The sequence below is a fragment of the Nicotiana tabacum genome, chromosome 19 (genome assembly GCF_000715075.1).
Source record: "Nicotiana tabacum cultivar K326 chromosome 19, ASM71507v2, whole genome shotgun sequence".
Classification (NCBI taxonomy): Eukaryota; Viridiplantae; Streptophyta; class Magnoliopsida; order Solanales; family Solanaceae; genus Nicotiana; species Nicotiana tabacum.
Genome location: NC_134098.1, coordinates 140,685,829 through 140,696,978, shown reverse-complemented (window position 1 = coordinate 140,696,978; position 11,150 = coordinate 140,685,829). Strand labels below are relative to the sequence as shown.

Sequence of the window (11,150 nt, the reverse complement as noted above, 5' to 3'; positions counted from 1 at the left end):
AGCCAATTACTCTCGAGACATTATTAAGGCGAAATATAGTGCAAAAAAATAGAATGATATGATCGAGAGTCAAACTCAAAACCTCTGATTACTAAGTAGGTGCTCTAACCAAATAACTACGAGAGTTTGTTACTCTCTTATTTTAGTTCAAAACAATTAATCTCTTGTTTCAGTACTACAAGTGAATTTATTATAATTTCCAAATATAGCTACGAATGGTAATTTTTTGAAAGTATTAACAAAAAAATAGTAAATACAGTGTATATATTTATTATGTCGCATAATTTTTCCATAAATGATCTAGCTTTGACAGAAGACAACCATATTTTAATTTCATTAATTCTTTAGTCAATGCACTTATGCACCCTAAAATCATAAATATAATAAATATGAGCTCATGCATGAGCACATCAAAACTATCGTAAACGAATCAATCCCAGTGATGGCTACTTGAAATCCATTTACAATATATCGTACCAACTATATATCATAACTAAAATAATTCAGCTTCGATTGTTCGAAATAGTTCGCGAGTTTCGGTAATGAGAAAGACAAGTTACATTTCTCAAATTGACAGTATGCTAATAATTTCATTAATTCGAGCAATAAAACTTAGTAAATTTGTAGGAAATCGATAGGTCACGTAGCTTACATGGTCTCGATTCGAGCCTTATGAATGAAGAAATTTTTGATAGGAAGCGTTTTTTCCTTAAACAGATTTTATGCCGCACCAATCTGGGGGGAAGTGCACAGATAGCCACTAATTAGAGATGTCTTTACTTTTTAGCCACTGTTTTAAATGTATTTACTCTTTAGCCAGTGCTTAATAGATTTTTACCCGTGCGGACAAAAATACCCCTGTGCTAGATATGGGTGCTGTGTAAATATTAAGGACATAGTGTCCTTAACTTCATGAGTGTTGTGTAAATATTAAGGACAAAGTGTCATGTATTTGCACCTTCAGCTGTTAAACTTTAGGACATCATGTCCTCAACTTCATATGTGCAGTGTAAATGTTAAGGACGTGGTGTCCATGGGTGCTGTGTAAATATTAAGAACATAATTCCTTAACTTCATGAGTGTTGTGTAAATATTAAGGACAAAGTATTTTGTATTTGTACCTTCTGTTGTTAAATTTTAGGACATCATGTCCTTAACTTTATTTGTGCAGTGTAAATATTAAGGACGTGGTGTCCTTAATTTCATGTGTGTAATGTAAATGTTAAGGACATAATGTCCTTAACTTGTATTTGCAACTTCTGCTGTTAAACTTTAGGACATCATGTCCTTAACTTCATATGTGCAGCGTAAATGTTAAGGACATAGTGTCCTTAACTTCACGTGTGCAATGTAAAACTTGTATTTGCACCTCCTGTTGTTAAATTTTAGGACATCATGTCCTTAACTTCATATGTGCAGTGTAAATGTTAAGGACGTGGTGTCCTTAACTTCATGTGTGCAATGTAAATGTTAAGGACATAATGTCCTTAACTTGTATTTGCAACTTCTGTTGTTAAACTTTAGGACATCATGTCCTTAACTTCATATGTGCAGCGTAAATGTTAAGGACATAGTGTCCTTAACTTCATGTGTGCAATGTAAATGTTAAGGCCATAATGTCCTTAACTTGTATTTTCGCCTTCTCTTGTTAAACTTTAGGACATCATGTCCTTAACTTCATATGTGCAGTATAAATGTTAAGGACATGGTATCCTTAACTTCATGTGTGCATTGTAAATGTTAAGGACATAGTGTCCTTAACTTTATGAGTATTGTGTAAATATTAAGGACATGGTGTCCTTAACTTTATGAGTGATGTGTAAAATATTAAGGACATGGTGTTCTTAACTTCATGAAAGATGTGTAAAATATTAAGACATGGTTTGTCCTTGATATTTACACAACACTCATGAAACTTTAGGACATCATGTCCTTAACTTCATATGTGCAGTATAAATGTTAAGGACATGGTGTCCTTAATTTCATGTGTGCATTGTAAATGTTAAGGATATAGTGTCCTTAACTTTATGAGTATTGTGTAAATATTAAGGACATGATATCCTTAACTTCATGAATGATGTATAAAATATTAAGGACATGGTGTTCTTAACTTCATGAATGATGTGTAAAATATTAAGACATGGTTTGTCCTTGATATTTACACAACACTCATGAAATTAAGGATAATATGCCCTTAATATTTACACATCACTCATGAAGAAAGGATAAAAATAATTTTTTGTATCGATTTTAATAGAGTAGTGACTATTTTTGCTCAACATTAAAAACACTGGCTAAAAAGTAAATACCATTTAAAAGAGTGTTATACCACGCCATTTCTTGCCAATCTGGTATAGCCGGGCTAGTGGATTTCGGTACGGATGGTTAAACCCCAAAAAAAAGAAATGATTTTAAAAAATTCAAATAAATTTGTCTAATTTTTTACATAAGCAATAGTCACGTTTTGGTAGGAATATTGCACTTTAGCTTTCTCTGTTACCTAAAATTTTCACTTTTGATATAGTAATGATTAACACATTTAACTTTTAACTTATATAAAAATGCTTTTGATCCCTCCATTGAAAATTCCCAGAAATCTAACAAATTGATGGATACTTTAGCGTATTCTTTATTTCTTTTCTCAGGATGGGGAAAAACAGTACTCCTACTAAACTAACCTTTTATAGCTTCAGAAGTAAAATAATTATTTAAAAAGGTAAATTTACACCAATTTAATTCTCTTTAATTTATATTTGGTCTTACTGGGCAACAAAATGGGTGAAAGCTTACCCAGTCTACTCACTGATATTTCATTTGCCACGATGAATATGATCATTTGTTATTTTTTCATGAAAGGAAACAGTAAACGCCCCACCCAATTACCTCAACGCCACACCGCCCAAAAAATAGAAGAAAAAATAATGAGTTAGGGTATGTTTAGTAGGAAGGAGGAAAATATTTTCTCGAAAAATAAGTGGTTTTCTTACTTATTTTGGGGTTTGGTTAGATAAATATACTGTATAACTTGAACAAGTGACATGCATTATTAATTCCCAGAACGTTCTTCATTGCGAAATCCAATAATCGTTTCTGCCATTGCAGTCAACTCAGTCCTATCATATTCATCCGATTCCACATTGGTTATTTCTGCAGGATCTAGCATATGCAATCCAAGTATAACAGATCGCAAGTCACCAGCTTCAGCTCCTGCCATCTCTTTCCCTTCCTGATCCAAGACATCATCTCCTACAATATTCTGGCTAAGCTATAATTTCCGTTGCGCTCTACTCTACGCATAATGACCTACACAGTTAGAACCTTCATTTAGAGGAACTAAACATCAATTTCGAGATAGTTTACAATCTACTTCTTACCTCTTCGACCGTCTGCTCTGTGACTAGATTTATAGATAACACATGGTTTGTTTGACCAATTCGGTGAGCCCTGTCTACCTGGGGATTCCAGTCTTGCTCATAAAATATGACCTACACCACCATAACTTGTCAAAGAGCTGAAAGAATTAGATGTCAGATCAGGGTTCGATGGGTCCAGATGTTTAATATGACCTACACATATGTTTAATATTCTAATCCATGTAAAAACAAATGATGAGAGAAAAAAATATTCAAATTTTTCAAGTAATCATTGACATTAGAAATGGATGATGGAAATTTTATTATGTAAAAGATTGCCGCCCAATGATAAAGACAATAATTGATGTAAATCACTGGGCAAAAAATATTAGTCCTCTTGCTATATTTCAGTATTCTTTAGTCGTCTTGCTATATATCAGTATTAATGAGATGTAGTATATATGATTCAGATAGCTACCTCCTACAGTCCTAATATACATCTCTAAAGTCTTAGTTGTGGACCACTTAATAACCATGGAATCCCAAAGAGTCATTCCTGTTATCAGATTTAGCCAAGAAAACATGAGCCCAAGTTCAAGTTGTTGGATTTCAACATGCCAAGATGTTAAAAAAGCTTTCGAAATCTATGGCTGTTTCTTAGCAATCTATGAAGAAATTTCAATGGAGCAGTGTAAAGAACTTTTCCGGGAATTGGAGAAGTTGTTTGATTTACCTGTGGAGACCAAAGCTAAAAACACTTCGAAAATTCCTAATTTTGGTTATATTGGACCAGAATCCTATACTCGGCCTCTTTATGAAAGCATGGGAATTGAGAATTCCACCAATCTTGAATCAGTTCAAAGCTTCACAAATCTCATGTGGCCTTCTGGAAATACTCATTTTTGGTATGATATCTGAATTAAGATTTATTTTCCTCATACTAAAGTTTTTGGTTCGCATATCAAGGAGTTTTTTTACCATCCTTATAGTCTATTTTTTTTGTCAAAAGTATTTTTTTCAACGTTTAGTTAATTGGTCAAACTTTTAGTAGGAAATTAAACAAGTGTTTTTGAAATAGTTTAGTGAAGCAAGAAAAAATACTTTTTCTCAAAAGCACTTATTTTAAAAAAATACTTTTGAGAAAAATATAGTTATAGCCTATTTGACCAAGCTTCTTTTGGGCCAAATTTTTTTTTTCTCGAGGTAAAGTATTTGGCCAAGCTTTTAGAAGGAAAAAAGTATTTTTGTGTAGAAGCATAAGCAGTTTTTAAGAAGCGGAAAATAATAGATTTTTCCTAAAATTATTTTTTTTGAGAAAATACACTTAGAAACACTTTTTAAAAGTATTATTTAAAATAAGTTTGATTTTAGAAACTAGGCCAAATAGGCTATTAGCCATATATCGATTACCTTCCTCCACTCCTCAATTTCCCTTCTTTGTTTTTCTTTAATATTCTTAATTTTATTTATCCATTGGCCTTTGTGTGAATAGTGGACTACTTCATTCCCATGCAAAGCAAATGCTGGAACTAGACAACATGGTGACAAGAACGATGTTTGCAAGCTATGATGTGGAGAAATATCATGAAACATGCGTTAAATCTAAGGGTAACCTTGTTCGTGTCATGAAATATGGAGTTCCAAAGTCCGATGAGCCTAACGTTGGTCTTCCACCTCATAGTGACAAGGGCTTCACTACTATACTCCATCAAAATCAAGTAAATGGTTTGGAAATCGAAACAAAGGATGGCCATTGGATTTCTGTAGAATTTCCTCCTTCATCCTTTATTGTTATCGCGGGTGATGCACTTAAGGTTAGTTATCCCTATACCTATGAAACTTTAAATTGCATGTCACTCCTTCCGTTTCATATTTTGTGAAAGTAGTTGACTAGGTGCGTACGGAGCTTAAGAAGAGAAAATAATGATTTTTGTCATATACCAAAAGTAAGCATGTCAAAATATTTTTGAGGTATAAAAGCATATATCACTAAAGGTAAAAATGAGAAGCTTAAAGAGTTTTTACATATAAAATGTTGTCGTTGGAAAGAGTATCATATAAAATGAAACGAACGAAGTAGATTGTAAACCTGATGTTGTTTCATTTGATCGTGCAAAATTTTTGGGTTTTTATTGGCTAAGGAATGGAGCAACGACAGAATACATGCTGTTACACATAGAGTTACAATGAGTGGAAATGAATCAAGATATTCACTTGGGCAATTTTCACATCCACAGAAGATAGGAACACTAGAAGAGCTCATTGTTTCATCCTCTGCAGTTTAAGCCTTTTGATACTATATATGGAACTGATTCGTAACTACAAATCGGGTGAAGAACACAAAGATGAAGCTCTATTCTTCAAGTGCTGATATATTTAATTTGATGCTTTACTTCTCTTATTAGACGCGTGTTTATTTTTTCAGAACTAAGATCTTTGCTTTCAAGACAAGTTCTGCTTGTCTAGCACCAATCTTCTCTGCTATTGCCTATTGTAAATAAAGAATCCAGAATTATGTATAATGGATCGACTTGATTGTTGATATTTGTGCCTATTTATCTAATCTAAACTATTATAAGAGTGGGAGATTGTTTTTGCGATTTTATATATATATATATATATATATATATATATATAAACCCGCGATTTTAGCAAACTCTGTTAAATATCATCTCCAACCAATCCCATAAACACCTACTTCCTAATTTATTTACCTGGATCCTTCACAACTAAATATATATGTAATTCTTCAATTTCTCGCAAAGTAAAGCGTTCAGATTATTAAGTTTCCTTATTATGCATAGCTAGATATCTACAACATAATTACAAATCATTCATATTTATAGTAATTAGCTAACTTTACACAGTTCAAAAAATAATAATTTATATAAGTAAAGTTTTACTCGATTTTTTTATTTCTAAATATTACGAGTTTCTATACTTAAAATAAAGAAATACAAAATACTCAAAACTTTGTTAAATTTAAAGTTTTAAATAGTAGTAAATATAAATAATAATTTATCTAATGTAAAATATATATATTTTTAAAGGCTAAAAAGGTCTATCTATATTTCAGTTGTGTGAGATTTATGCTTGTTAATTGTGTGTTTGAGCGCGCATGTGCGTGTGTGCATACATTCACAACCTAGTGTCTTTCTTACTTTTCAAATAATTAATTCCACTTATGATGAGCTTTTTAGAGGAAGATAAAAAAAATGTGGAGATTGATTAACCTATGAAGCGGATAAGATCCAAACAAGTAGAGTATATCTTTTCACGGATCGAAGGAAAAAAGAGAGTTCGATCAAATATTTATTTTTAGATTCGTCCATCCAAGCCTATTGCTTCTGTAACAGCAAAAAGAAAAATTAGTTGAAATTATCTTTTAGGTGACAAATAATATAAAATATTCTTTTAGACTATCCATGTATAGAAGTTAAACGCATATGTAATGTTATTAATGTATATAAGAACTAAGCTATAAAGAACAAGTCCTAAACTAAGCTAGGTAGTTGAGCTAAGCATGATCCTATGATTAGTTGTTATGTTCCAATCTAACGTACGGAACTTGAAATATATTAATCTTTTCTATGTGCAGAATTGTTTAATAAATGGTTGAGTCGATTAAGCAAAAAGAACAGGAATGCACCAAAAATTAATTACTGGAGTAATTTTTAACCACGGAGACTAATTTCGCAGAAAGATGCATGTATATGCTAATGTAATACGAGTAGATTAAAAGAATATTAAAAACAAACCCACATTAGGTTGTGTACGATAATAGACCTGCAAATATCTTAATCAATAATTTTAGAAGATTATTTGTTGCTTAACGTCATATGTACGATAGATAAACATTAATCATATTTAAGCATGTCTTGATTAGTTGAATAATCCTGCACCGAATAATTCTGTAGTATTTTTATTTATTTGATAAGTGATAACATTTTGTTAAATATAATTTGTTTAAAAAAGTAGTTAGACTCCAAAAGTGTCCCTTCGGGTTTAAAAAAAATAAATTAAAAAGGACTCCAAAAGGCCAATACTTCGGGGCATTAGATTTCACTTAAAAGCTAACTGTTGTTAAAGATCCAAATTTGTACTTGAACCATGATAAATGACGAGGAATCTTCGTAAAGCACTACAATTTAGAGCTTAATTACCGGGCTTAACTATAGTTTGTCTAATTACTATTTGTAATTACTGTTCAATTGTTATCAACTTGCATTACTTGTATTTAGACTCTCAACAAATATAGTATGATATATTCGTTCACGCAACGAATACAACATGTATCAATAGCATTTGTTCGCACAACGAGTACAACTAAGTCAAAATATAGGGGGTTATACAAAGGATATAGCTTGTATCGACTGTATTCGTTAGCACAACGAATACAACCAAAGCGAAATACATATATAAATGCAGAAAAATAGAATGCTCTCATTGAGAGTCAAACTCAAGACTCCCGCTTACTAAACGGACGCTCTAACCAACTAGTTTAAGTTCAAAATAATTAATCTCTTGTTTATGTATTATATGTGGATTTGCTAAAAAAAATCCAAATATATCTACGAATGATGATTTTTTGATAGCATAGCTACGAATGGTGAATACATTATATTTTTGATAGCATAGCTACAAATGGTGAATACATTATATATATTTGTTGTGTCGCGTAATTTTTCCATAAATGATCTAGCTTTGACAGAAGACAACCATATTTTAGTTTCATTAATTCTGTAGTCAATGCACTTATGCACCCTAAAATCATAAATATAATATTTATGAGCTCATGCATGAGCCCATCAAAACTTTATCATAAACAAATCAATCCCAGTGATGGATACTTGAAATACATTTACTATATATCGTACCAACTATATATCATAACTAAAATAATTCAACTAAGTCAAAATACAAGGGTTTATACAAAGGATATAGCTTGTATCGACTGTATACGTTCGCACAACGAATACAATCAACGCGAAATACATATATAAATGCAGAAAAATAGAATGCTCTCATTAAAAGTCAAACTCAAGACTTCCGCTTACTAAACGGACGCTATAACCAACTAGTTTAAGTTCAAAACAATTGATCTCTTGTTTAAGTACTATATATGGATTTGCTAAAAAATCCAAATATAACTACGAATGATGATATTTTGATAGCATAACTACGAATGATGAATACATTATATATATTTGTTGTGTCGCGTAATTTTTCCATAAATGATCTAGCTGTAGTCAATCATGCATGAGCCCATCAAAACTTTATCATAAACGAATCAATCCCAGTGATGGCTACTTGAAATCCATTTACAATATATCGTACCAACTATATATCATAACTAAAATAATTCAACTTCGATTGTAGGAAGTAGTTCGCGAGTTTCAATAATGAGAAAGACAAGCTAAATTTCTCAAATTGACAGTATGCTGATAATTTCATTAATTTGAGCAATCAAACTTAGTAAATTTGTCGTAAATTGATAGCTCATATAGCTTACTTGGTCTCGATTCGAGCATTGTGAATGAAAAAATTCTTGGCAAAAAATATTTTCTCCTTAAATTGATTCTACGCGGCACGAATCTGGTATAGCCGGGTTAGTGGGTTTCAGTAACAGATGGTTACCCCCCCCCCCCCTCCCCCCAAAAAAATAGTTCGATTTTAAAAAATTCAAATAAATTTGTCTAAGTTTTAACATGAACAATAGTCACGTTTTGTTATCAATATTGCACTTTAGGTTTCTCTGTTACCTAATTTTTCACTTTTGATCCATATAGTAAACACCCCACTCAACCCCAACCCCACTTCCCAAAAAATAGAAGAAAAAATAATCATGAGTTAATGAAACACTTATATATACTGTATAACTTGAAAGAGTGGCATGAATTATTCCCCGCATGCATACTTTGAAATATTGAAGGTTTTTCTTGCTAAGTAAAAGAGAACATTATGTCTCAAACACTTTGTAAGGCTCCTATTATTGATCTCAACAAATTAGAGAAATCAAAGCGAGGTTCAAATTCTTGGCTAGAATTGTGCAATGGCGTTCGCCTTGCACTTGAAGATCATGGTTATTTTATAGCACTATATGATAAGGTTTCTTCTGAAGTTGAGAAGGAAATATTTGATGTAATGGATGAGTTGTTTGATCTGCCCATTGAAACAAAGAAGAAGAACTCTTCTGACTTTTATTTCTATCGATGGGTTGGTCAGCTGGAGGCAGCTCCTCTTCATGAAAGCTTTGGGATTGTATATCCAACTCATATTCAAGCACTACAAAGCTTTACCACACTCATGTGGCCACAAGGCAACCAAAGATTTAGGTAACAGCAAATATATAGTTACTTTGTCCTAATTTTCTTCTAGTTTGACTTGACATAAATTAAAATTAAAAAGATTTAACTATTTGCAGAGATCATATTTAACCTAAATACCGTCCGCAACAAGCTAATTAAGTCATTTCAATAACAAAGCAGATAATAATTATTACGAATATCCAGTTTATCTTATGTGCGGACTGTACATAGAGCTTTTATACGATGAGTTATATATACAATCAAAGATGCATGTATTATGTATACTTGCCATTAGCACCAAACACATCAACCAAAATTTAGAACTAAAGAAGAAAATTAGCTGTTTCGTATTCTAGGCAAAGACGTACTATCTATGTTTTGTTATGTAGAGGCTCTTTTAATAAAATGTAATCTTTGTAAATTTTCAGTTATTTTTCCGGTAATGATGAATGAAATAACTTATGAATAATCTGATGAATATGTTAGTAATATTTATGATTGTTAGAACAAAATGATATTTATATAATCAATCACAACTACTTTGTCAGTTTGGGCACATATAAAGTACTCTATATTATTAACTTCAAAAATAGTTTTTGAATTGTTTTGTTTTCTTTTTTCCATTGTTTTGGGGGGGGTTAGTGAAACAGTAACATCGTACGTAAAGGTAGCAGCAGAACTAGAACAGTTGGTGGACAAAATGGTGTTCGAAAGCTATGGAGTAGCAGAAAGGCACTATGAATCTCATATAGCAGCCACTACATATCTCCTCCGTCCTACAAAGTACGCAGCGCCACCACCGTCCAATATTAATAATGTAGGTGCAAATATACACACTGACAAGAGCTTCTCCACACTGCTCTTTCAGAATCAGATTAATGGTTTGCAAGTTGAAAGTAAAAGTGGTGATTGGATTGCTGTTAATGTCCCTCCTTCTGCATTCGTCTTCATGGCTGGTGATGCTTATGAGGTCTATCTGTTTATTTCTTCTTGAGTTTTAACTTTCATATGACTACTTAATATTCACCAATGTATGTGTGTTTTGTTGTGGAATAGGCATGGAGCAATGGAAGAATATATGCACCGCGGCACCAAGTGTTGCTGAAAGAGGAAAAGCAAAGGTACACATTGGCCCTGTTCACATTCAACAAAGGAATAACAGATATACCTGAGGAATTAGTGGATGAAACACATCCTTTACAATACAAGCCTTTCGATAATTTTGGATTAGCTTGGTACTACCTCTCTGGTGCTAACTCCATGATTCACAGCACTGCTAAAGCTTACTGCGGCATCAATACTACTGCATCCATCTTGAATTTCATTTCTGTAACGAAGTCCTTAATAGCATATAGAGAGAGAGAGAGACGGCTTGAAAATTTCATGTTTCTTTAACCAAGTACTTTGTATGGAAAAAGAAAGTAGGTAAAAATGTGTGATAAATCATACAATAAGTGCTTGCTGACGTGTAATCAAATTTACGCCAGTG

At 32.3% G+C, this 11,150-nt stretch overlaps 2 protein-coding genes across 3 annotated transcripts; both read left to right on the top strand.

The window, feature by feature from the left end:
* The first annotated feature begins 3,815 nt into the window (after positions 1 to 3,815).
* LOC107764489 (putative 2-oxoglutarate-dependent dioxygenase AOP1.2) lies at positions 3,816 to 5,895 on the top strand. Its single transcript, XM_016583057.2, has 3 exons — positions 3,816 to 4,258; positions 4,846 to 5,167; positions 5,495 to 5,895. Exons 1-3 carry the CDS (start codon positions 3,888 to 3,890, stop codon positions 5,636 to 5,638), a joined length of 837 nt encoding a protein of 278 aa, XP_016438543.2. The 5' UTR covers positions 3,816 to 3,887; the 3' UTR covers positions 5,639 to 5,895.
* Positions 5,896 to 9,187: 3,292 nt separating this feature from the next.
* Positions 9,188 to 11,117, top strand: LOC107824989 (putative 2-oxoglutarate-dependent dioxygenase AOP1). Of its 2 annotated transcripts, XM_016651812.2 has the most exons (4): positions 9,188 to 9,688; positions 10,304 to 10,444; positions 10,530 to 10,617; positions 10,718 to 11,117. In XM_016651812.2, the coding sequence occupies exons 1-4, from the start codon at positions 9,315 to 9,317 to the stop codon at positions 11,054 to 11,056; spliced, it is 942 nt and encodes a 313-aa protein (XP_016507298.2). In that variant the 5' UTR covers positions 9,188 to 9,314; the 3' UTR covers positions 11,057 to 11,117. The 2 variants fall into 2 exon arrangements, with proteins under 2 accessions (XP_016507298.2, XP_016507297.2); XM_016651811.2 differs by having other exon boundaries at positions 9,203 to 9,688; positions 10,304 to 10,631.
* The last annotated feature ends 33 nt before the right edge of the window (positions 11,118 to 11,150 follow it).